Raw genomic sequence first — 27,698 nt, 5'->3', positions numbered from 1 at the left:
TGAGCTTCTGTGCACGGAGGCGGGGTTATAGAGGAGGTGGTGCTGTGCATCTTGGGAACAGTCAAAGCTTTGAGCCTGTTGGTGCCTCGGATCAAGATCCTACTCTACACCTCCGATGTTAATCCTTGTGGAGCCCAGTGTACCTCACAGAAAGAGATTTAACAACGGTAAGTTCTTACCATAAATCTTGTTTTTCAACGAAATAGGAGCATGGTCAGACCAAGAAATATGGCCTATGGTACAGTTTAAAACTAGCTGCAAGTGTCTATGGGAAATTAAGAAATAATCCAATATGGAGTAAGATTTGTGAGGGTGAGAATAAAATGAGTAATCCCTATTTGATGAATAGTGGATACGCCAAGTATCAACCAAAAGCAATTGGAAAATAGATGAGCTCCAAACCTAGGTCTGTGTATACCTACATATATTTAAAAAACAAACATACAGACTCAGGAGTCCATCAGTATAGTAACAAAAATAGATAGACCAATGAAGAACATCTAGTGTCAGGTACATCAAACCACTAGCTACAGTCAGGGAAAGTGGTGCCTGAACTAGATGGGCAAAAGGACTCTACGCCAATTAGACGTCACATAGCTAGAAAAAATAAAGAACAAGATACCAAAAAGTCAAGATCCATCGCTCCGAGGTGTCTCAGAAGCGTGTGAAGATGAAAGCCGACGTCGATGGGGTCTGGAGGGGGATCCCACCATAAGGAAAGGAACAATCGCTGGAGGTGCCTGTGATGGGAGGAGATGTCACTGAAGAGACTTCCATTCCGGGACTTGAACTGGAGCAATCTCCAAGGTCGAGCAAAAGGAGACTAGGTCTTCCAGTGAGCGGAGTGTGGGTGTCTTCCCTCCGTATGTGGCTGTAAGACTGAATCGATATCCCCATTTATATTTGATATTGTGAGATCGTAAAACATCAGTGGCTTTAGTAGGCGCCTCACATGCAGTGTGTGCCAGGAGAGATCCTAAAATATCTGAATGGGATGACCATCAAATTCTAGATCTTCAACACCCCGAAGCTTACGCAGGATTTCATCTTTTTTGTGTGAAGTAATGTAAACGGCAGATCACATCTGTAGGACGTTCAGATCGAAGACCTCTAGGGCTCTATGAGCCCTATCAAAAACAATAGAGTCATTGGGATCATAACCAAGGACCTTGTTGAATATTTTAGTTAAAACATCTTGCAGACCTTGGTAAGTAATATCATCAGGGATCCCTCTAATCCTCAGGTTGTTCAGACAACCTCTATTGTTCAAATTTCAATTCGGTCCTTTACAGCCTGAATCTCTGTTGCCTGTGACTTTATTGTGTCAACCAAGGAGTGTTGAAATTTATCTGTGGGATCCTCTCTTTCTTCCAATGTAGCGATGTGGCACCCTAGACTTGTTAGCTCGAAGGACTCAGTGCAAGCATCTGAACCCACAGGAGTCCCTGATGATGTAGACCGAGCAGGAGAAACCGAAGATCAGTACAAGTTGCGTCCTCAGAGGGACGGTGGACTCTAGGTGTTGCTCGACACCTCCGTCGACTCATGAAAGGAGGCCGCTACTGGCGTAAATATAGAGGAGAGAATGTATAGTTAGAGATATTTCAGTGAAATAACGGAACTGGCACAAGGGTCCACGGTGTCCTGAACAGCTAGGCTCTTCAGTGGATTATTCTAGTGCCAGTGAACTGCCCACATTATAAATAGGTGTATCGGTCGCGACCAGCCATCTGCCCCCACAGTGGTATTAACCAGCCATCAGAAGAGTATCCGGAGTCGGGTCTGTTCACATTGCAGGATGAATTACAAGAGACGGGTAGTTGCTGGTAGCGGCCACTAGATGGAACCTACGGACCATCAAAATGTTCACCACGAGAGCAAATGCAGCAGAAGCATGTGTTGATTAAAAAGGACATCAAAGTGAAATAGCTGGGATTGTCCAAATATCACACAGGGTCACTCAATTCACTGACAGTACAGCCAGGTCACAAAGAAAATTAAAACTGTAAAATGAAATGTCCAGGAGACCTAATACAGTATATGTAAAATCCAGGTGTACACAGAGCTTTAATCTGTGGAGCTCCTTGCTGCAACTCCTTACAGCTGTGACCACAGAGATAGCTTTAATAATAATAATATATAGCCCCCCAAACTGTAGTGCCCACCAGGAGGTCCCTGAGGGGTTGCTGGAGCAGTGGAGGTCCAGACAGCGCCATCTATCTCACACGAAAACCGGAAGTCGTGGCTGGACAGCAGACGCAAATTGAGCCTGGTACCTCTGGAGGCTTCTCCCTGGGAGGTAAGCCGCGGCCCACCGGGGCACTCAAAGCGAGCCGCGGCCCTGCAAATTAGCTTCATTATTAAAATAAGAATTTACTTACCGATAATTCTATTTCTCGGAGTCCGTAGTGGATGCTGGGGTTCCTGAAAGGACCATGGGGAATAGCGGCTCCGCAGGAGACAGGGCACAAAAAAGTAAAGCTTTACTAGGTCAGGTGGTGTGCACTGGCTCCTCCCCCTATGACCCTCCTCCAGACTCCAGTTAGGTACTGTGCCCGGACGAGCATACACAATAAGGGAGGCATTTTGAATCCCGGGTAAGACTCATACCAGCCACACCAATCACACCGTACAACTTGTGATCTAAACCCAGTTAACAGTATGACAACAGAAAGGGCCTCTTAAAGATGGCTCCTTAACAATAACCCGAATTAGTTAACAATAACTATGTACAAGTATTGCAGATAATCCGCACTTGGGATGGGCGCCCAGCATCCACTACGGACTCCGAGAAATAGAATTATCGGTAAGTAAATTCTTATTTTCTCTATCGTCCTAAGTGGATGCTGGGGTTCCTGAAAGGACCATGGGGATTATACCAAAGCTCCCAAACGGGCGGGAGAGTGCGGATGACTCTGCAGCACCGAATGAGAGAACTCCAGGTCCTCCTTTGCCAGGGTATCAAATTTGTAAAATTTTACAAACGTGTTCTCCCCCGACCACGTAGCTGCTCGGCAGAGTTGTAATGCCGAGACCCCTCGGGCAGCCGCCCAAGATGAGCCCACCTTCCTTGTGGAGTGGGCTTTTACAGTTTTAGGCTGTGGCAGGCCTGCCACAGAATGTGCAAGTTGAATTGTGTTACAAATCCAACGAGCAATCGACTGCTTAGAAGCAGGTGCGCCCAACTTGTTGGGTGCATACAATATAAACAGCGAGTCAGATTTTCTGACTCCAGCCGTCCTTGCAATGTATATTTTTAAGGCTCTGACAACGTCCAACAACTTGGAGTCCTCCAAGTCGCTAGTGGCCGCAGGCACCACAATAGGTTGGTTCAGATGAAATGCTGATACCACTTTAGGGAGAAAATGCGGACGAGTCCGCAGTTCTGCCCTATCCGAATGGAAGATTAGATAAGGACTTTTATAAGATAAAGCCGCCAATTCAGATACTCTCCTGGCAGAGGCCAGGGCTAGTAACATAGTCACTTTCAATGTGAGATATTTCAAATCCACCTTTTTCAATGGTTCAAACCAATGGGATTTGAGGAAATCTAAAACTACATTTAGATCCCACGGTGCCACCGGAGGCACCACAGGAGGCTGTATATGCAGTACTCCCTTGACAAAAGTCTGGACCTCAGGGACAGAGGCCAATTCTTTTTGGAAGAATATTGACAGGGCCGAAATTTGAACCTTAATGGATCCCAATTTGAGACCCATAGATAATCCTGATTGCAGGAAATGTAGGAAACGACCCAGTTGGAATTCCTCCGTCGGAACCCTCCGATCCTCGCACCACGCTACATATTTTCGCCAAATGCGGTGATAATGTTTCACGGTGACTTCCTTCCGTGCCTTAATCAAGGTAGGAATGACTTCTTCTGGAATGCCTTTCCCTTTTAGGATCTGGCGTTCAACCGCCATGCCGTCAAACGCAGCCGCGGTAAGTCTTGAAAAAGACAGGGACCCTGCTGTAGCAGGTCCCTTCTCAGAGGTAGAGGCCACGGTTCGTCCGTGAGCATCTCTTGAAGTTCCGGATACCAAGTCCTTCTCGGCCAATCCGGAACCACTAGTATTGTTCTTACTCTTCTTTGCCGTATGATCTTCAATACCTTTGGTATGAGCGGCAGAGGAGGAAACACATACACTGACTGGTACACCCAAGGAGTTACCAGTGCGTCCACAGCTATTGCCTGTGGATCTCTTGACCTGGCGCAATATTTGTCCAGTTTCTTGTTGAGGCGAGACGCCATCATGTCTACAATTGGTCTTTCCCAACGGTCTATTAACATGTTGAAGACTTCTGGATGTAGACCCCACTCTCCCGGATGAAGATCGTGTCTGCTGAGGAAGTCTGCTTCCCAGTTGTCCACGCCCGGGATGAACACTGCTGACAGTGCTATTACGTGATTCTCCGCCCAGCGAAGAATCTTGGCAGCTTCTGCCATTGCACTCCTGCTTCTTGTGCCGCCCCGCCTGTTTACATGGGCGACCGCCGTGATGTTGTCCGACTGAATCAACACCGGCTTTCCTTGCAGGAGAAGTTCCGCCTGGCTTAGAGCATTGTAGATTGCTCTTAGTTCCAGAATGTTTATGTGAAGAGACTTTTCCAGACTCGTCCATACTCCCTGGAAGTTTCTTCCTTGTGTGACTGCTCCCCAGCCTCTCAGGCTGGCGTCCGTGGTCACCAGGATCCAATCCTGAATGCCGAATCTGCGGCCTTCTAATAGGTGAGCCTTCTGCAACCACCACAGAAGTGACACCCTTGTCTTTGGTGACAGGGTTATTCGCAGGTGCATCTGCAGATGCGACCCTGACCATTTGTCCAACAGATCCCTTTGGAATATTCTTGCATGGAATCTGCCGAATGGAATTGCTTCGTAAGAAGCCACCATTTTTCCCAGGACTCTTGTGCATTGATGTACTGACACTTTTCCTGGTTTTAGGAGGTTCCTGACCAGATCGGATAACTCCTTGGCTTTTTCCTCTGGAAGGAAAACCTTTTTCTGAACCGTGTCCAGAATCATTCCTAGGAACAGCAGACGAGTTGTCGGGATTAAATGGGATTTTGGAATATTCAGAATCCACCCGTGTTGTCTTAGCACCTCTTGAGATAGTGCTAAAGCTGTCTCCAGCTGTTCTCTGGACCTTGCCCTTATTAGGAGATCGTCCAAGTATGGGATAACTAATACGCCTTTTCTTCGAAGAAGAATCATCATCTCGGCCATTACCTTGGTAAAGACCCGAGGCGCCGTGGACAATCCGAACGGCAGCGTCTGAAACTGATAGTGACAGTTTTGAACAATGAACCTGAGGTACCCCTGGTGTGCGGGGTAAATCGGAACGTGTAGATACGCATCCTTGATGTCCAAGGATACCATAAAGTCCCCTTCTTCCAGGTTCGCTATCACTGCTCTGAGTGACTCCATCTTGAACTTGAACTTTTTTATGTAGAGGTTCAAGGACTTCAGATTTAGAATAGGCCTTACCGAGCCATCCGGCTTCGGTACCACAAATAGAGTGGAATAATACCCCTTTCCTTGTTGTAATAGGGGTACTTTGACTATCACCTGCTGAGCGTACAGCTTGTGAATGGCTTCCAACACCCTCTCCCTTTCGGAAGAGACGGTTGGTAAGGCAGACTTCAGGAAACGATGAGGAGGATCCGTCTCTAATTCCAACCTGTACCCCTGAGATATTATCTGCAGGATCCAGGGGTCTACCTGCGAGTGAGCCCACTGCGCGCTGTAATTTTTGAGACGGCCCCCCACTGTCCCCGAGTCCGCTTGAGAGGCCCCAGCGTCATGCTGAGGTTTTTGCAGGAGCCGGGGAGGGCTTCTGTTCCTGGGAAGGAGCTGCCTGTTGGTGTCTCTTCCCTCTTCCTCTGCCTCGTGGCAGGTACGACAAGCCCTTTGCTCTCTTATTTTTGTAGGAGCGAAAAGGCTGCGGTTGAAAGGTCGGTGCCTTTCTCTGTTGGGGAGTGACTTGAGGTAAAAAAGTGGATTTCCCGGCAGTAGCCGTGGCCACCAAGTCTGATAGACCAACTCCAAATAACTCCTCCCCTTTATACGGCAAAACCTCCATGTGACGTTTTGAATCCGCATCGCCTGTCCACTGTCGTGTCCATAAGGCTCTTCTGGCTGAAATGGACATAGCACTCACCCGAGATGCCAGTGTGCAAATATCCCTCTGTGCATCACGCATATAGATAAATGCATCCTTTATTTGTTCTAACGACAGTAAAACATTGTCCCTATCTAGGGTATCAATATTTTCAATCAGGGATTCTGACCAAACTACTCCAGCACTGCACATCCAGGCAGTTGCTATAGCTGGTCGTAGTATAACACCTGCATGTGTGTATATATTCTTTTGAATAACTTCCATCTTTCTATCTGATGGATCCTTAAGTGCGGCCGTCTCAGGAGAGGGTAACGCCACTTGTTTGGATAAGCGTGTGAGCGCCTTGTCCACCTTAGGGGGTGTTTCCCAGCGCGCCCTAACCTCTGGCGGGAAAGGGTATAATGCCAATAACTTTTTTGAAATTATCAACTTTTTATCAGGAGCAACCCACGCTTCATCACACACATCATTTAATTCTTCTGATTCAGGAAAAACTGTTTGTAGTTTTTTCACACCATACATAATACCCTGTTTTACGGTATCTGTAGTATCAGCTAAATGTAACGTCTCCTTCATTGCCAAAATCATATAACGTGTGGCCCTACTGGAAAATACGTTTGAATTTCTACCGTCGTCACTGGAATCAGTGCCCGTGTCTGGGTCTGTGTCGACCGACTGAGGCAAAGGGCGTTTTACAGCCCCTGACGGTGTTTGAGGCGCCTGGACAGGCATTAATTGATTGTCCGGCCGCCTCATGTCCTCAACTGACTGTTTAAGGGAAGATAAACCATCACGTAATTCCACAAATAAAGGCATCCATTCTGGTGTCGACCCCCTGGGGGGTGACATCTGCATATTTGGCAATTGCTCCGCCTCCACACCAATATCGTCCTCATACATGTCGACACCACGTACCGACACACACCGCAAACTCACAGGGAATGCTCTAATGAAGACAGGACCCACTAGCCCTTTTGGGGAGACAGAGGGAGAGTCTGCCAGCACACACCACAAAGCGCTATATATACAAGGGATATCCTTATATTAAGTGCTCCCTTATAGCTGCTTTAATATATATATATATAGCCATTAATGTGCCCCCCCTCTCTGTTTTACCCTGTTTCTGTAGTGCAGTGCAGGGGAGAGACCTGGGAGCCGTTCTGACCAGCGGAGCTGTGACAGAAAATGGCGCCGTGTGCTGAGGAGATAGGCCCCGCCCCTTTTTCGGCGGGTTCTTCTCCCGCTATTTTTCCAGTCAGGCAGGGGTTAAATATCTCCATATAGCCCCTATGGGCTATATGTGAGGTATTTTTAGCCTTGTATAAGGTTTATATTTGCCTCTCAGAGCGCCCCCCCCCAGCGCTCTGCACCCTCAGTGACTGCCCAGTGAAGTGTGCTGAGAGGAAAATGGCGCACAGCTGCAGTGCTGTGCGCTACCTTATGAAGACTGAGGAGTCTTCAGCCGCCGGTTTCCGGACCTCTTCACGCTTCAGCATCTGCAAGGGGGTCGGCGGCGCGGCTCCGGGACCGGACTCCACGGCTGGGCCTGTGTTCGATCCCTCTGGAGCTAATGGTGTCCAGTAGCCAAGCAGCAAATCCACTCTGCATGCAGGTGAGTTTACTACTTTCCCCCTAAGTCCCACGTTGCAGTGATCCTGTTGCCAGCAGGACTCACTGTAAAGAAAAAAACCTAAACTAAACTTTCTCTAAGCAGCTCTTTAGGAGAGCCACCTAGATTGCACCCTTCTCGTTCGGGCACAAAATCTAACTGGAGTCTGGAGGAGGGTCATAGGGGGAGGAGCCAGTGCACACCACCTGACCTAGTAAAGCTTTACTTTTTTGTGCCCTGTCTCCTGCGGAGCCGCTATTCCCCATGGTCCTTTCAGGAACCCCAGCATCCACTTAGGACGATAGAGAAAAAATATTGTATAAAATTACCTTCAAGCTATGTCTACATAAAACATAAATGCATTTGGTGTTTAGACTTTGGTTCCTATCCCCTGAGGGATCATGATGTTAGTCTATAGCTCTCACCATTAGGCTATGCCTATTTTGGATAGCCAAGGTAGTAATTTAGATCTGTTTAACATTTAGAACGATAGAGGTGATAATGATATATTCATGTGCTGCCATTGCCAAATACTGCATAAAGAAATGTAAAGAATGTTTCTTTTGGTTTATTTTTAATTTTTTTGTGTATTGCTCCTCTGAAGAGGATGTGATCAATATGTATGGTATCTCAATATATGTTTTTATATGATATAGTTCTTTTAATCCAACTAAATTGGAGTCTATTTAGCTGACTACAAAATGTATATATGCATACACACCTGTTGCACACCTGCCCCTCATGATGAGAGAGATTGATTGGAGGAGATCCCTCTTAAATAGAGGTGGGTCAAGCACAGACATTTACCTTCTGATGAAACCGTTAAAATTCTATAACGGAGAAACGCGTTAAGGACACTCTGCCAAGCGTGTTTGGACACCCCCCACTAGGACGGTGAAACGGACTCCTCTGTTTGGGACCGGGAGGACCAGCAACATCACTCCTCACTGTGAAACGCTACAGACTGCCTGATCGAGCTCTGGTGAGGAGAAGTCAGACGGCTCCAGCAGGGGAAATCCAGCGGCATGCTGCCGCAGCTGGGGGCCGCAGTATATCACACCACGTAGTGAATCTACAAGCTCCGGCAGGGGGAAGCCCGACAGAGGAGACTCCGAAGGCATACTGCAGCGGCTTGGGGTCTCACAAGCGGACACGTTGCGTCCAGTGAGCACAGCGGTATTAGTGAAGAAATCCTGACTGCTAGCCACGGCTGTCTGTGGAGGGAAGATACCAACATCACACCCGGGCTGCGGTGAGGTGAGACATAGTTCTCTAAAACTGACAATTATTTCTCAGGTGATAGACACAATACCATTCTTGTGTCACTGGATGGGAGTCCGTTCCCTGCAGGGAAAACCAAGCCTAGCTATACAATTATATAAAGTCCTACAGTCTGAATAAAATCTTGGACTAAAGGGGGAATTTTGCAGCAGCACTTTTTGAATAACAATCTAATGTATGAAATTTAAGTAATACCAACACTTACACATTGCGGATAAAGGATTTGGAATATACTGATGCGGGACATTAAGTCATATCCCAGCCACTAAGTGGAAATATAAGGAATCCTGAAGCCCATTATGCAAATAAGTGGCAGCTGGTGATAAGTGTTAGTTTTGGACTGATTTGGTTTTTTAATCAATGATAGGTATTTTTTTGTGTGTTGCAATATTAATTATATTGTTCCAAAGGCCTTTGGCAGGTTCATGCATATATTGATGTTAGAATTGAATTTTATATATTTTTTAATATGAAATAAAAATGGTTTAAAATCTTTATGCGCTCTCTCATATAAGTGACTGTTTAGACGCAAATTGAGCCTGGTACCTCTGGAGGCTTCTCCCTGGGAGGTAAGCCGCGGCCCACCGGGGCACTCAAAGCGAGCCGCGGCCCTGCAAATTAGCTTCATTATTAAAAAATATTGTATAAAATTACCTTCAAGCTATGTCTACATAAAACATAAATGCATTTGGTGTTTAGACTTTGGTTCCTATCCCCAAGATCTCATTATGGTTTGAAAATGTTCCAAAATACAGAAAGCAGAACAAAATCCAAAATACATCTGGTCCCAAGTGTTTCGGATAGGGGAGACTCAATCTGTACTTCCACATATAAAACATCTGAAGTTATGTATTCATGATTATGTGACTAGATTACCACTATTATCAAAGTTTATTTATACGGTGCTAAACATGCAAGGTTACAAATAATAAGATTTTACTTACCGATAAATCTATTTCTCGTAGTCCGTAGTGGATGCTGGGACTCCGTCAGGACCATGGGGATTAGCGGCTCCGCAGGAGACAGGGCACAAAAATAAAGCTTTAGGATCAGGTGGTGTGCACTGGCTCCTCCCCCTATGACCCTCCTCCAAGCCTCAGTTTGGATACTGTGCCCGGACGAGCGTACACAATAAGGAAGGATTTTGAATCCCGGGTAAGACTCATACCAGCCACACCAATCACACCGTACAACTTGTGATCTGAACCCAGTTAACAGTATGACAAACGTAGGAGCCTCTGAACAGACGGCTCACAACAATAACAACCCGATTTTTTTGTAACAATAACTATGTACAAGTATTGCAGACAATCCGCACTTGGGATGGGCGCCCAGCATCCACTACGGACTACGAGAAATAGATTTATCGGTAAGTAAAAATAAGAATTTACTTACCGATAATTCTATTTCTCGGAGTCCGTAGTGGATGCTGGGGTTCCTGAAAGGACCATGGGGAATAGCGGCTCCGCAGGAGACAGGGCACAAAAGTAAAGCTTTCCGATCAGGTGGTGTGCACTGGCTCCTCCCCCTATGACCCTCCTCCAAGCCAGTTAGGTACTGTGCCCGGACGAGCGTACACAATAAGGGAGGAATTTTGAATCCCGGGTAAGACTCATACCAGCCACACCAATCACACCGTACAACTTGTGATCTAAACCCAGTTAACAGTATGATAACAGCGGAGCCTCTGAAAAGATGGCTCACAACAATAATAACCCGATTTTTGTAACTATGTACAAGTATTGCAGATAATCCGCACTTGGGATGGGCGCCCAGCATCCACTACGGACTCCGAGAAATAGAATTATCGGTAAGTAAATTCTTATTTTCTCTATCGTCCTAGTGGATGCTGGGGTTCCTGAAAGGACCATGGGGATTATACCAAAGCTCCCAAACGGGCGGGAGAGTGCGGATGACTCTGCAGCACCGAATGAGAGAACTCCAGGTCCTCCTTAGCCAGGGTATCAAATTTGTAGAATTTAGCAAACGTGTTTGCCCCTGACCAAGTAGCTGCTCGGCAAAGTTGTAAAGCCGAGACCCCTCGGGCAGCCGCCCAAGATGAGCCCACCTTCCTTGTGGAATGGGCATTTACATATTTTGGCTGTGGCAGGCCTGCCACAGAATGTGCAAGCTGAATTGTATTACACATCCAACTAGCAATAGTCTGCTTAGAAGCAAGAGCACCCAGTTTGTTGGGTGCATACAGGATAACAGCAAGTCAGTTTTCCTGACTCCAGCCGTCCTGGAACATATTTTCAGGGCCCTGACAACATCTAGCAACTTGGAGTCCTCCAAGTCCCTAGTAGGTGCAAGGCACCATAATAAGCTGGTTCAGGTGAAACACTGACACCACCTTAGGGAGAGAACTGGGGACGAGTCCGCAGCTCTGCCCTGTCCGAATGGACAAACAGATATGGGCTTTTTTGAGAAAAAACCACCAATTTGACACTCGCCTGGTCCAGGCCAGGGCCAAGAGCATGGTCACTTTTCATGTGAGATGCTTCAAATCCACAGATTTGACTGGTTTTAAACCAATGTGATTTGAGGAATCCCAGAACTACATTGAGATCCCACAGTGCCACTGGAGGCACAAAAGGGGGTTGTATATGCAATACTCCCTTGACAAACTTCTGGACTTCAGGAACTGAAGCCAATTCTTTCTGGAAGAAAATCGACAGGGCCGAAATTTGAACCTTAATGGACCCCAATTTGAGGCCCATAGACACTCCTGTTTGCAGGAAATGCAGGAAACGACCGAGTTGAAATTTCTTTGTGGGGCCTTCCTGGCCTCACACCACGCAACATATTTTCGCCACATGTGGTGATAATGTTGTGCGGTCACCTCCTTTCTGGCTTTGACCAGGGTAGGAATGACCTCTTCCGGAATGCCTTTTTCCCTTAGGATCCGGCTTTCCACCGCCATGCCGACAAAACGCAGCTGCGGTAAGTCTTGGAACAGACATGGTACTTGCTGAAGCAAGTCCCTTCTTAGCGGCAGAGGCCATAAGACCTCTGTAAGCATCTCTTGAAGTTCCGGGTACCAAGTCCTTCTTGGCCAATCCGGAGCCATGAGTATAGTTCTTACTCCTCTACGTCTTATAATTCTCAGCACCTTAGGTATGAGAAGCAGAGGAGGGAACACATACACCGACTGGTACACCCACGGTGTTACCAGAACGTCCACAGCTATTGCCTGAGGGTCTCTTGACCTGGCGCAATACCTGTCCCGTTTTTTGTTCAGACGGGACGCCATCATGTCCACCTTTGGTATTTCCCAACGGTTTACAATCATGTGGAAAAAACTTCCCGATGAAGTTTCCACTCTCCCGGGTGGAGGTCGTGCCTGCTGAGGAAGTCTGCTTCCCAGTTTCCATTCCCGGGATGAAACACTGCTGACAGTGCTATCACATGATTTTCCGCCCAGCGAAAAGTCCTTGCAGTTTTTGCCATTGCCCTCCTGCTTCTTGTGTCGCCCTGTCTGTTTACGTGGGCGACTGCCGTGATGTTTTTCCCACTGGATCAATACCGGCTGACCTTGAAGCAGAGGTCTTGCTAAGCTTAGAGCATTATAAATTTACCCTTAGCTCCAGTATATTTATGTGGAGAAAAGTCTCCAGACTTGATCACACTCCCTGGAAATTTTTTTCTTGTGTGACTGCTCCCCAGCCTCTCGGGCTGGGCTCCGTGGTCACCAGCATCCAATCCTGAATGCCGAATCTGCGGCCCTCTAGAAGATGAGCACTCTATAACCACCACAGGAGAGACACCCTTGTCCTTGGATATAGGGTTATCCGCTGATGCATCTGAAGATGCGATCCGGACCATTTGTCCAGCAGATCCCACTGAAAAGTTCTTGCGTGAAATCTGCCGAATGGAATTGCTTCGTAGGAAGCCACCATTTTTACCAGGACCCTTGTGCAATGATGCACTGTTTTTAGGAGGTTCCTGACTAGCTCGGATAACTCCCTGGCTTTCTCTTCCGGGAGAAACACCTTTTTCTGGACTGTGTCCAGAATCATCCCTAGGCACAGCAGACGTGTCGTCGGGATCAGCTGCGATTTTGGAATATTTAGAATCCACCCGTGCTGTTGTAGCAGTATCCTAGATAGTGCTACTCCGACCTCCAACTGTTCCCTGGACTATGCCCTTATCAGGAGATCGTCCAAGTAAGGGATAATTAAGACGCCTTTTCTTCGAAGAAGAATCATCATTTCGGCCATTACCTTGGTAAAGACCCGGGGTGCTGTGGACAATCCAAACGGCAGCGTCTGAAACTGATAGTGACAGTTCTGCACCACGAACCTGAGGTACCCTTAGTGAGAAGGGCAAATTTGGGACATAGAGGTAAGCATCCCTGATGTCCTGGGACACTATATAGTCCCCTTCTTCCTGGTTCGTTATCACTGCTCTGAGTGACTCCATCTTGATTTGAACCTTTGTAAGTGTTCAAAAAATTTTTTAGAATAAGTCTCACCTAGCCTTCTGGCTTCAGTACCACAATATAGTGTGGAATAATACCCCTTTTCTTGTAGTAGGAGGGGTAATTTAATTATCACCTGCTGGGAATACAGCTTGTGAATTTTTTCACATACTGCCTCCTTGTCGGAGGGAGACCTTGGTAAAGCAGACTTCAGGAGCCTGCGAAGGGGAAACGTCTCGACATTCCAATCTGTACCCCTGGGATACTACTTGTAGGATCCAGGGGTCCTGTACGGTCTCAGCGCCATGCTGAGAACTTGTCAGAAGCGGTGGAACACTTCTGTTCCTGGGAATGGGCTGCCTGCTGCAGTCTTCTTCCCTTTCCTCTATCCCTGGGCAGATATGATCTTATAGGGACGAAAGGACTGAGGCTGAAAAGACGGTGTCTTTTTCTGCAGAGATGTGACTTAGGGTAAAAACGGTGGATTTTCCAGCAGTTGCCGTGGCCACCAGATCCGATGGACCGACCCCAAATAACTCCTCTTCCTTTATACGGCAATACACCTTTGTGCCGTTTGGAATCTGCATCACCTGACCACTGTCGTGTCCATAACATCTTCTGGCAGTTATGGACATCGCATTTACTCTTGATGCCAGAGTGCAAATATCTCTCTGTGCATCTCGCATATATAGAAATGCATCCTTTAAATGCTCTATAGTCAATAAAATACTGTCCCTGTCAAGGGTATCAATATTTTTAGTCAGGGAATCCGACCAAGCCACCCCAGCTCTGCACATCCAGGCTGAGGCGATCGCTGGTCGCAGTATAACACCAGTATGTGTGTATATACTTTTTATGATATTTTCCAGCCTCCTGTCAGCTGGTCCTTGAGGACGGCCCTATCTATAGACGGTACCGCCACTTGTTTTGATAAGCGTGTGAGCGCCTTATCCACCCTAAGGGGTGTTTCCCAACGCGCCCTAACTTTTGGCGGGAAAGGGTATACCGCCCATAATTTTCTATCGGGGGGAACCCACGCATCATCACACACTTTATTTAATTTATCTGATTCAGGAAAAACTATGGTAGTTTTTTCACATCCCACATAATACCCTCTTTTGTGGTACTTGTAGTATCAGAAATATGTAACACCTCCTTCATTGCCTTTAACGTGTGGCCCTAATAAGGAATACGTTTGTTTATTCACCGTCGACACTGGATTCAGTGTCCCTGTCTGTGTCTGTGTCGACCGACTAAAGTAAACGGGCGTTTTAAAAACCCCTGACGGTGTTTTTGAGACGTCTGGACCGGTACTAATTGTTTGTCGGCCGTCTCATGTCGTCAACCGACCTTGCAGCGTGTTGACATTATCACGTAATTTCCTAAATAAGCCATCCATTCCGGTGTCGACTCCCTAGAGAGTGACATCACCATTACAGGCAATTGCTCCGCCTCCTCACCAACATCGTCCTCCTACATGTCGACACACACGTACCGACACACAGCACACACACAGGGAATGCTCTGATAGAGGACAGGACCCACTAGCCCTTTGGAGAGACAGAGGGAGAGTTTGCCAGCACACACCAAAAACGCTATAATTATATAGGGACAACCTTATATAAGTGTTTTCCCTTATAGCATTTTTTATATATTTCTAACGCCAAATTAGTGCCCCCCCTCTCTGTTTTAACCCTGTTTCTGTAGTGCAGTGCAGGGGAGAGCCTGGGAGCCTTCCCTCCAGCCTTTCTGTGAGGGAAAATGGCGCTGTGTGCTGAGGAGATAGGCCCCGCCCCTTTTTCGGCGGCCTCGTCTCCCGCTCTTAACGGATTCTGGCAGGGGTTAAATATCTCCATATAGCCTCCGGAGGCTATATGTGAGGTATTTTTAGCCAAAATAGGTATTCATTTGCCTCCCAGGGCGCCCCCCTCCCAGCGCCCTGCACCCTCAGTGACTGCCGTGTGAAGTGTGCTGAGAGGAAAATGGCGCACAGCTGCAGTGCTGTGCGCTACCTTTAGAAGACTGAGGAGTCTTCTGCCGCCGATTCTGGACCTCTTCTTACTTCAGCATCTGCAAGGGGGCCGGCGGCAAGGCTCCGGTGACCATCCAGGCTGTACCTGTGATCGTCCCTCTGGAGCTGATGTCCAGTAGCCAAGAAGCCAATCCATCCTGCACGCAGGTGAGTTCACTTCTTCTCCCCTAAGTCCCTCGTTGCAGTGATCCTGTTGCCAGCAGGACTCACTGTAAAGTAAAAAACCTAAGCTAAACTTTTCTAAGCAGCTCTTTAGGAGAGCCACCTAGATTGCACCCTTCTCGGCCGGGCACAAAAATCTAACTGGCTTGGAGGAGGGTCATAGGGGGAGGAGCCAGTGCACACCACCTGATCGGAAAGCTTTACTTTTGTGCCCTGTCTCCTGCGGAGCCGCTATTCCCCATGGTCCTTTCAGGAACCCCAGCATCCACTAGGACGATAGAGAAATCTTATTTTCTCTGACGTCCTAGTGGATGCTGGGACTCCGTCAGGACCATGGGGATTATACCAAAGCTCCCAAACGGGCGGGAGAGTGCGGATGACTCTGCAGCACCGAATGAGAGAACTCCAGGTCCTCTTTAGCCAGGGTATCAAATTTGTAGAATTTTACAAACGTGTTCTCCCCCGACCACGTAGCTGCTCGGCAGAGTTGTAATGCCGAGACCCCTCGGGCAGCCGCCCAGGATGAGCCCACCTTCCTTGTGGAATGGGCCTTGACAGATTTAGGCTGTGGCAGGCCTGCCACAGAATGTGCAAGTTGAATTGTGCTACAAATCCAACGAGCAATCGTCTGCTTAGAAGCAGGAGCACCCAGCTTGTTGGGTGCATACAGTATAAACAGCGAGTCAGATTTTCTGACTCCAGCCGTCCTTGAAATATATATTTTCAATGCCCGGACAACGTCCAGCAACTTGGAATCCTCCAAATCGCTAGTAGCCGCAGGCACCACAATAGGCTGGTTCAGGTGAAACGCTGACACCACCTTAGGCAGAAACTGAGGACGCGTCCGCAGTTCTGCCCTGTCCGAATGGAAAATCAGATATGGGCTTTTATACGATAAAGCCGCCAATTCTGATACTCTCCTGGCTGAAGCCAGGGCCAGTAGCATGGTTACTTTCCACGTAAGATATTTCAAATCCACCGATTTGAGTGGCTCAAACCAATGGGATTTGAGAAAATCCAAAACTACATTAAGGTCCCACGGAGCCACTGGGGGCACAACCGGGGGCTGTATATGTAGTACTCCTTTTACAAAAGTCTGGACTTCAGGAACTGAAGCCAATTCTTTCTGGAAGAAAATCGACAGGGCCGAAATTTGAACCTTAATGGACCCCAATTTGAGGCCCATAGACAATCCTGTTTGCAGGAAATGTAGGAATCGACCCAGTTGAAATTCCTCCGTGGGGGCCTTCCTGGCCTCACACCACGCAACATATTTTCTCCAAATGCGGTGATAATGTTGTGCAGTCACCTCCTTCCTGGCTTTTACCAGTGTAGGAATGACCTCTTCCGGAATGCCTTTTTCCCTTAGAATTCGGCGTTCAACCGCCATGCCGTCAAACGCAGCCGCGGTAAGTCTTGGAATAGACACGGTCCCTGCTGAAGCAGGTCCCGTCTTAGAGGTAGAGGCCACGGATCTTCCGTGAGCATCTCCTGAAGTTCCGGGTACCAAGTTCTTCTTGGCCAATCCGGAGCCACGAGTATCGTTCTTACTCCCCTTTGCCGTATAATTCTCAGTACTTTTGGTATGAGAGGCAGAGGAGGAAACACATACACTGACTGGAACACCCACGGTGTTACCAGAGCGTCCACAGCTATTGCCTGAGGGTCTCTTGACCTGGCGCAATACCTGTCCAGTTTTTTGTTGAGGCGAGACGCCATCATATCCACCTTTGGTTTTTCCCAACGGTTCACAATCATGTGGAAGACTTCTGGATGAAGTCCCCACTCTCCCGGGTGTAGATCGTGTCTGCTGAGGAAGTCTGCTTCCCAGTTGTCCACTCCCGGAATGAACACTGCTGACAGTGCTATCACATGATCTTCCGCCCAGCGAAGAATCCTTGCAGCTTCTGCCATTGCTCTCCTGCTTCTTGTGCCGCCCTGTCTGTTTACGTGGGCGACTGCCGTGATGTTGTCCGACTGGATCAACACCGGCTGACCCTGAAGCAGGGGTTTTGCCAGGCTTAGAGCATTGTAAATCACTCTTAGCTCCAGTATATTTATGTGAAGAGACATCTCCAGGCTTGACCATACTCCCTGGAAGTTTCTTCCCTGTGTGACCGCTCCCCAGCCTCTCAGACTGGCATCCGTGGTCACCAGGACCCAGTCCTGTATGCCGAATCTGCAGCCCTCTAACAGATGAGCACTCTGCAACCACCACAGAAGAGACACCCTTGTCCGTGGCGATAAGGTTATCCGCTGATGCATCTGCAGATGCGATCCGGACCATTTGTCCAGCAGATCCCACTGAAAAGTTCGTGCGTGGAATCTGCCGAATGGAATCGCTTCGTAAGAAGCCACCATCTTTCCCAGGACTCTTGTGCATTGATGCACAGACACTTTTCCTGGTTTTAGGAGGTTCCTGACAAGTTCGGATAACTCCCTGGCTTTCTCCTCCGGAAGAAACACCTTTTTCTGAACCGTGTCCAGAATCATTCCCAGGAACAGCAGACGTGTCGTCGGGTCAATTGAGATTTTGGAAAATTCAGAATCCACCCGTGCTGTTGCAGCACTACTTGGGTTAGTGCTACTACGTCTTCCAGCTGTTCTCTGGACCTTGCCCTTATCAGGAGATCGTCCAAGTAAGGGATAATTAATACGCCTTTTCTTCGCAGAAGAAACATCATCTCGGCCATTACCTTGGTAAAGACCCGAGGTGCCGTGGACAATCCAAACGGCAGCGTCTGAAACTGATAATGACAGTTTTGCACCACGAACCTGAGGTACCCTTGGTGTGAAGGGCAAATTGGGACATGCAGGTAAGCATCCTTGATGTCCAGGGACACCATAAAGTCCCCTTCTTCCAGATTCGCTATCACTGCTCTGAGTGACTCCATCTTGAACTTGAATTTTTGTATGTACAGGTTCAAAGATTTCAGATTTAGAATAGGTCTTACCGAGCCGTCCGGCTTCGGTACCACAAATAGCGTGGAGTAATACCCCTTTCCCTGTTGTAGGAGGGGTACCTTGACTATCACCTGCTGAGAAAACAGCTTGTGAATGGCTTCCAATACCGTCGCCCTGTCTGAGGGAGACGTTGGCAAAGCAGACTTTAGGAACCGGCGAGGGGGAGACTTCTCGAATTCCAACCTGTAACCCTGAGATACTACCTGCAGGATCCAGGGGTCCACCTGTGAGCAAGCCCACTGCGCGCTGAAATTCTTGAGTCGACCCCCCACCGCTCCTGAGTCAGCTTGTAAAGCCCCAGCGTCATGCTGAGGGCTTTGCAGAACCCGGGGAGGGCTTCTGTTCCTGGGAAGGAGCTGCTTGCTGCCCTCTCTTACCCTTTCCTCTGCCTCGGGGCAGATATGACTGTCCTTTTGCCCGCTTGTTCTTATAGGACCGAAAGGACTGCGGCTGAAAAGACGGTGTCTTTTTCTGTTGGGAGGGGGTCTGAGGTAAAAAGGTGGATTTCCCGGCAGTTGCCGTGGCCACCAGATCCGATAGACCCATGCCAAATAATTCCTCCCCTTTATACGGCAATACTTCCATATGCCGTTTGGAATCCGCATCACCTGACCACTGTCGCGTCCATAAACTTCTTCTGGCAGATATGGACATCGCACTTACTCTCGATGCCAGAGTGCAAATATCCCTCTGAGCATCTCGCATATAAAGAAAAGCATCCTTTAATTGCTCTAAAGTCAATAAAATACTGTCCCTATCCAGGGTATCAATATTTTCAGTCAGGGAATCCGACCAGACCACCCCAGCACTGCACATCCAGGCTGAGGCGATGGCTGGTCGCAGTATAACACCAGTTTGTGTGTATATACTTTTTAGGGTAGTTTCCAGCCTCCTATCAGCTGGATCCTTGAGGGCGGCCGTATCAGGAGACGGTAACGCCACTTGTTTTGATAAGCGTGTGAGCGCCTTATCCACCCTAGGGGGTGTTTCCCAGCGCGCCCTAACCTCTGGCGGGAAAGGGTATAATGCCAATAACTTTTTTGAAATTAGCACTTTTCTATCTGGGTTAACCCACGCTTCATCACATACATCATTCAATTCCTCTGATTCAGGAAAAACTACAGGTAGTTTTTTCACACCCCACATAATACCCCTTTTTGTGGTACTTGCAGTATCAGAGATATGTAAAGCCTCCTTCATTGCCGTGATCATATAACGTGTGGCCCTACTGGAAAATACGTTTGTTTCTTCACCGTCGACACTAGATTCAGTGTCCGTGTCTGGGTCTGTGTCGACCGACTGAGGTAAAGGGCGTTTTACAGCCCCTGACGGTGTCTGAGACGCCTGGGCAGGTACTAACTGGTTTGCCGGCCGTCTCATGTCGTCAACTGATTTTTTGTAATGTGCTGACATTATCACGTAATTCCATAAACAAAGCCATCCATTCCGGTGTCGACTCCCTGGGGGGTGACATCACCATTACCGGCAATTGCTCTGCCTCCACACCAACATCGTCCTCATACATGTCGACACACACGTACCGACACACAGGGAATGCTCTATTGAAGACAGGACCCCACTAGCCCTTTGGGGAGACAGAGGGAGAGTTTGCCAGCACACACCCAAGCGCTATAATATATATGGGAACAACCCTATATAAGTGTTGTATCCTTATAGCAGCTTAAATATAGTAATATCGCCAAAAAAAGTGCCCCCCCTCTCTGTTTTACCCTGTTTCTGTAGTGCAGTGCAGGGGAGAGTCCTGGGAGCCTTCATCACAGCGGAGCTGAGCAGGAAAATGGCGCTGTGTGCTGAGGAGAATAAGCCCCGCCCCCTATTTCGGCGGGCTCTTCTCCCGGAGTTTGTGAGATCTGGCAGGGGTTAAATACATCCATATAGCCTCAAGGGCTATATGTGATGTATTTTTAGCCATAAGAAAGGTATTATACATTGCTGCCCAGGGCGCCCCCCCCAGCGCCCTGCACCCTCAGTGACCGCTGTGTGAAGTGTGCTGACAACAATGGCGCACAGCTGCAGTGCTGTGCGCTACCTCATGAAGACTGAAAAGTCTTCTGCCGCCTGTTTCTGGACCTCTTCAATCTTCGGCATCTGCAAGGGGGGTCGGCGGCGCGGCTCCGGGACCGGACTCCATGGCTGGGCCTGTGTTCGATCCCTCTGGAGCTAATGGTGTCCAGTAGCCTAAGAAGCCAATCCATCCTGCACGCAGGTGAGTTCACTTCTCTCCCCTAAGTCCCTCGATGCAGTGAGCCTGTTGCCAGCAGGACTCACTGAAAATAAAAAACCTAAAAACTTTTTCTAAGCAGCTCTTTAGGAGAGCCACCTAGATTGCACCCTGCTCGGACGGGCACAAAAACCTAACTGAGGCTTGGAGAAGGGTCATAGGGGGAGGAGCCAGTGCACACCACCTGATCCTAAAGCTTTATTTTTGTGCCCTGTCTCCTGCGGAGCCGCTAATCCCCATGGTCCTGACGGAGTCCCAGCATCCACTAGGACGTCAGAGAAAAAATAAGAACCATGAATGTACAAATTTTGCATCTTCATCACAGCAAAAAGTGTAACAGTGTACTAGACACGCTAAACTACAACTTTAAACACAAAGGAATTGGCATTACACAGCGTGCAAACAAGTAGTTGTGGTGTGGACAGACCTGAGGCATAAGGTTCAGAAGGCCCTGCTCGTGATAGCACATAGTCTAGAGTGGGGTGCAGAAAGAACCAGGATGATTTGGTTGGACTGGGACAGATAGGAATAAATAGTTGAGAAAAGAGATATATCAGGTGGAGGTCAGGTAGGCACTGGCATAGAGGTATTTTGAGTGGTTACTGGAAAGAGTGAAGGTTGATGAGACCCTGACAAGTGTGGTAGGTAGATCCATAGGTTGGAAACAGCACAGCAGAAATCTTGGAAGTGGGAGATTTGTGAGGGTGAGAGAGGAGATGAATCTTGCAACAAGGTCAGAAATGTATTGGGGAGAAGCTGGTCAGGTATTTGAAGGTGAAGAGGTACAAATTAACCTGACATAGATGGGGAGTCAAAGGAGGTTTTGCGTTTTTGTTGTTGTTGCTTTCTTTAGCGTGGCGGAGATCAATCTAGCAACAGTACTAGAATAGATCCTATGGGATAAAAGGGGTAGCCAGATAGGGGAAGATAAGGGAGTGGTTCAGGATGTTGGCAACATTCTTGTCAGAAAGTGGTGTATTTTGGCAAAGTTGCGAAGGATGAAGTGGAAGGATAGGGCAAAGAACTTTGTAGGGGGAGAAGCTGAGAGGGGAGGCCAGGACAACACAAAGACAGTAAGCTTAGGTAGCAGGATAGATGCAGTCAACTGTGAGGGACATCAAGGGACAGTAGCCACTCCCAGGGTATTTAGGACATACAGCTGCAAGCGATCCAGGTGGAGATGGAAGAAAGGTCATTGGTAATATGGGATAGAAGAGCAGGAGAGAGGTAGATTTGTATGCTATCAGCACTTAGATGGGTTTGGAGGCCAAAGGTACAAATGAGCGCACGGCATCCATTCACGCAGTGGGAGAGAGCTTGGGGAAAGCCCAGCACGGCACGCCCCCAACAGTGACGCCGCCGACCTCCCACGCCCTCGTAATAACGTCTGCGGGCTGTCCAGCGCCCTGCCCTCTACATTTTCTAGAGGGAACACTACAATAGATGACATCGTGGATGATGTGCCTATTTCCGACACATCGTTCACAATATCATCTTATGTGTATGTACTATGGGCCTAATTCAGACCTGATTGCTGTGCTGCAAACTACACTGTCCTGCGATCAGATAGTCGCCGCGCAGGGGGAGTGAGAATTCGCCCTGTGCAAGTGTGCGATTGCATGTGTACGCTGTGCAAAAATTCCCCTGTCAGTGGACAGCTGCAAAACCGTTCGCATCACACTCACTATCGAATGTTTTTCCCATTCTGTGCAGTGTGTACAGTCTGTGCGTAGCTCAAAACGTACTCCTCCAGTGCAAAGGAATCCGGAGCGGACGTCACACACCCTCCCTGAAAACGCTTGTGAACGCCTGCGTTTTTCCTGACACTCCCAGAAAACGGACAGTTACCACTCACAAACATCCTCTCCCTGTCAATCATCTTGCTAACGGCCGTGCGATCAAAATCCTGTCGCTGTTTTGCGATGCGCGTGTGCATTGCGATGCATATGCATGCACAGTAGCTTGATAATCGCGTTGTGTGCTGAGCAGAGGAGAGATGTGTGCTGAGCGGTCTGTACTAGATCGCTCAGCACACATCTTCCCCGTGTGTACAGGCCCGAATCTCACCATATGCACCTTTACGGGTACATTTACTAAAGGTTCTAAAAATGAAAGTTTGCCCATAGCAACCAATCAGATTCTGTTTATAATTTTCTAGGATGCAATAGAGAAATAATAGAATCTGATTGGTTGCTATGGACATCACCAATTTTCATTTTTAGAACCTTTAGTAAATTTACCCCAAGGTCTTAACATATACTGAGGCAGATTCAGAATACAACACACATGAACTTATTGGCTAGATCAGGGGTGGCGAACCAGTCAGAGGTAAAGAGCCCAAAAATATCTGTAGTCAAGTCAGAGAGCCAGTATCATGCACGCTCCCAAAAAAATGGAGCGTGGACTAAATGGCACAAGGCTACACCCCATTTTTGTGCGTCCTCCTTCGGGATGACATTTATGGAGCGTGACCAAGTGTCACACCTCTGTTTTTAGTCACACAGAGTGAGAACCACTGAAACAATCCAGATCCACATGAAATACACTGAATCAAGCCAGCCAAATCCCCTTCATTCTGTGCCTCTCAGCCTCCCACCTCTGTATCTTTCAGACTACCCCCCTTCACTCTGTGCCTCTCAGTCTGCTCCCCCTTCATTCTGTGCCTCTCAGCCTGCCTCCACTTTACTATGTGCCTCTCAGCCTGCTCCCACTTTACTCTGTGCCTCTCAGCCAGCTCCCCCTTCACTCTGTGCCTCTCAGCCTGCTCCCCCTTCACTCTGTGCTCTCAGTCTGTCCTCTCTTTACTCTCAGGATACTTTCAGCATCCTCCCCCTCTATCTCTCACCACTCTGGCTACTGGCAGCTGCCCTCACTTGTATGTCAGTGAGTCGTTGGACAGTGAGGCCTGACACGCGCTGTTTCTTCATGGCACTGGCAGAAGTCAGACAAGGCCGGGAGTATGGCTGTGATGTAGTGCCGGCGTTGCGCTCCCACCACCCTGCCCCTCCCCCATCCACGGCACCCCTGTAACCACCCCACCCGCGGTAGCTCCGGACCCCCACCAGCTCAGAACTCCCTCCCCCACCCACGGCAACCCCACAACCGCCCCTCCCCTCCCCCACATGCAACACCTCGGACCCTCTCCCCCATCCGCATCTCCACCGCACCCGCCCCTCCCCCAACCACAGTGCCCTGTTCACACCGTCGCAAGGGGATACGGCCTCTTAACCATCGCACTCTCTTTGTCCGTGGAATATTTATCCACTCACAAAATTATGATTGGAGGTAATACTCCATCCAATAAAAATACTGCAAGCCCCAAGGGCGTGCAAGAGTTAAGGAGGCGTAGCCCATTGCGACGGTGTGAAGAGCGCCCGTAGGGCGTGATGAATCACCTAGTCTTTTATTAACCTAGTATATATAATAATTGCTTAAAAAATGGTTGTTCCATAGAAATTCAGCAGTGATCTTATACATGAGATGGAATATAACTCATAGAAGTCTGCTGAAGTTTTCCTGTAGCAGTGATTTCACATAGAAATATAAGTGTAATGAGTATCTCTAAACTTAAACTGCAAATGTCTTTATAAGAGTTACTAGTACCCTTCAGAAACCTATGTACATTTTTCTAATGACTCGAGATGACTGTAATTATGTGAAAAAACATTACTTCTATATATACCAAACTTCTCATAAATCTATTTAACATTGCTATAAGTCTTCCTGGGCCTAGAATGTCTGGTAACAGATTATAGTAATTTACAAATTATAGGGGTAATTCATGTGGATGAATAGAGCATCACTACTGGTCACTTGGAAGCAGCACCAATGCTAAGATACGGTAATACAGCAGGAGGCATCTAGTATAAGCAGAGGATGCAGCATTGGATCACCTGCGACACCATCGATGTTACGCAGACCAGCCACTGCAGCTTCGTCGTGGAGTCCAGAAAATCTCTTGTAAAACAGAAACCCTGGCCTCAGCACTACCACAAAATGGTGGCCATCGCTGCCCACCCTGTTCCCCAAAAGGCTGCATACTGCCAGCCTTACTACGTTCAACGTCACAGGACCCGTGCTGCATGAGCGCAGTATGGGTCAGGTGTATGTGCAACTTTAAGACCGGCACCTGAATCAGGCCCCATGTAAATCAAATTTTGCCAGTGTATTAGAGAGTCTATATACCCAATTAGGGGGGCATTCAATTAGCGTCGTTTTTTCGACTGGCACTTTCTGTCCATTTTCAGGTCGAATTTACATTCGGCCTATTCAATGCCTATGCCGTTTTTTTGACTGGTCGAAAAATCCGGCACTGGCGAAAACCACATGTATCGGCGAAGTCGCCGCCAGTACGTGTGTTTTGGCAAATTCGTTTTTTTGGCTCAATTTTTGCATTGCTGTATCATGTCAAATAATGAGAAGCACAGATGTAAAGAACGGAATGTGTCATGATAGTGCCTTACCTCATATGGAAAATACAAAGAAAAGGGCAAATATTTCCAGGAGGTAAAAGGAAAACGAATCCCTCTATGCAGCCAGGTCCGCTTTCTCCTCTGTTTTAAAAAAATGATAGATTTGGCTTTTCTTTTATTGACTTGCTTTTTCCTTTTGCCCGAAGGCCCACTTTTATGTTTCCCTCTTTTCTTCTTTCTAAAGTGGTTTTGTACAATCTCTTTTACAGTAAGCTTTTTGGGTGGTAACGTATAGTCTGAAGAGTCACTGGAAGTAGAATTCAATGCAGGTTGGGCATTTGGCTTTACTCCTCCCCGTATTCTTTTACTTCTTGTAGGTTTGCATATTGCCTTAGCCTGGAACAAACTATTAATAGTAAAATTTAGAAATGTTATTAAAAATACATATTTAAAACTAAACAGCTGTCAGAAACTTCAATTATGATAACATGTAAGCCAGAGACCCAATGTCTCCTTTGGTTTAAAATACAATGTTGGCATTTATTTCAGAAGGTTGGGGCTGCGAGAACGGCGGTGGGGATCCCGGAGGTCAGCATACCGAACCCAGGATCCCAATTGCAGAATGCCGGCTGGCGGGGGTGGAACGAACACAACAGTGGTCCTGTCCGACTAGTGGATTTCTGCTCACATTCCTCTTGCGGTACGAGCAGAAATCCGACAAAACTGGTCTGCAATGCTGTTTTGTGGTTTACCGTGGCGCAGACAGAGTACTTAAGTCGGGGAATACCCATTCTCACGAATATACCCCCTGTTTAAGGCACGAGTAACAGCATTCCCTGACATAGTGGGGTGTTTTATTATTAGTTGTTTTTTTTTTTTAAATAGCACAACTATGACAGCTTTCTGTTTGCTAGAACGAACAACTAAATGTACAGGACAGACTAGAGATCAGACACAAAGCAGTGCATCACAATATATATATATATATATATATATATATATATATATATATATATATATATATATATATATATATATATATATATATATATCTCTATCCAAGGTTTGCCCCGGCACTCCTCCTAATACCTTGCTGAGGTGCACTTCCTTGTGGACATGCTGGTCCACCCACATGCAATATGAAAGAACAGGTGGCACTCTCAGTCTTGTAGATAGTGAAAAGCAACCTCCACGTCGTGGAGTCTTTATTGAAACAAACAGGTGACGTTTCGGGGACGTATCTGAGGAAGGGGATACGTCACCGAAACGTCAACTGTTTGTTTCAATAAAGACTCCACGACGTGGAGGTTGCTTTTCACTATCTACAAGACTGAGAGTGCCACCTGTTCTTTCATATTATATATATATATATATATATATATATATATATATATATAAATAAATAAAATATCCTTTCTTAAATACAGGTTTATCTGTCCCACAACAGCAGTTGTATATCTGCTACAATCTACATATATTATATGCAGAGGCAGAATGTTACAAGAAGGAGACTGTAAATGAAAGGCAATAGAGGGGTATCCAAATAGCCCTGATGCTGTTTCGGATGGTTATTGTGATTAATGACAGATGGTCATTACTGCAGTATCCAATTAAAGTCTGTTTTCATCGGCCAAAGATGGACCCGCATTCATGCCATACGACATGGGAACGGGGATAAATCCCCGATCCTGTGTGTTATTAGGTCTCCGGCAGGACACTTATCTTAGATTATGCTTTGGCTATAATCCAGATACATGCCGGCATCAGGAGGAGGAGTGCATCGCATCGGGGCGATTTTGGACAGCCCTCGGCGATACAATTACCCACAGTCATTGACCGCGGGTAATTGGATAGCCACCTTAGTATTTATAGGATGGATGAGTGTGTTTCTGTGACACCAGCAGATGGGCCGTCCTAAACTAGGTAATTTATATTGCAGATTATATTGTAGTCTAGTTCACATTTTACGTTTTTACAAAGAACTAGGAATTTTTTTTTTTTCATTATTCAAAGACATGCAAGAACCAAAAGTTGAACAGCAGGTTGAGGGATTTTGTTATATAAACCACTACCTAATCCCTACTGCGAACACATTTTATTTACATGTACAATTATGAAATACAGAGCAAGGGCAAAATTTAAAAGAAAAGTAATAAATACTTCCAGGACAATTGGAAAGTCAAGAAGAAGGGGCTAATACAGTGTGTGTACTACACAACCACTCAAATGTTTTAGAATGCCGCCATTTTCATGGTTATTTTTTCATAACTTTTTATGAAAATGCCCTTCTTGGGGAAAAAGTAGAAGGTTAAGAATTTACAGCTGTCCTGCAGCAAAATGGATAGAAGGTTTGCTATGGCAATGAAGCACCGATCAGTGGACTACTGAAGACTGGAAGAAGGTCCTATGGACCGGTGAATCAAAATTTGAAATCTCTGGTCCATCACTTAGGTT

General features: G+C 47.3%; 1 protein-coding gene across 3 annotated transcripts in view; it reads right to left on the bottom strand.

Moving 5' to 3' along the window:
* TAF1D (TATA-box binding protein associated factor, RNA polymerase I subunit D) overlaps window positions 1-27,698 on the bottom strand; it is a 106,306-nt gene that overhangs the window by 43,951 nt on the left and 34,657 nt on the right. For all 3 annotated transcript variants that reach the window (XM_063920334.1, XM_063920335.1, XM_063920333.1), the window contains exon 3: window positions 25,296-25,650. In XM_063920334.1, the coding sequence (XP_063776404.1) occupies window positions 25,296-25,650 (355 nt within the window). The remainder of the gene's footprint in view (window positions 1-25,295; window positions 25,651-27,698) is intronic.

The sequence above is a fragment of the Pseudophryne corroboree genome, chromosome 1 (assembly GCF_028390025.1).
Source record: "Pseudophryne corroboree isolate aPseCor3 chromosome 1, aPseCor3.hap2, whole genome shotgun sequence".
In the NCBI taxonomy this organism is placed as follows: domain Eukaryota; kingdom Metazoa; phylum Chordata; class Amphibia; order Anura; family Myobatrachidae; genus Pseudophryne; species Pseudophryne corroboree.
This window is presented reverse-complemented; position numbering and strand designations above follow the sequence as displayed.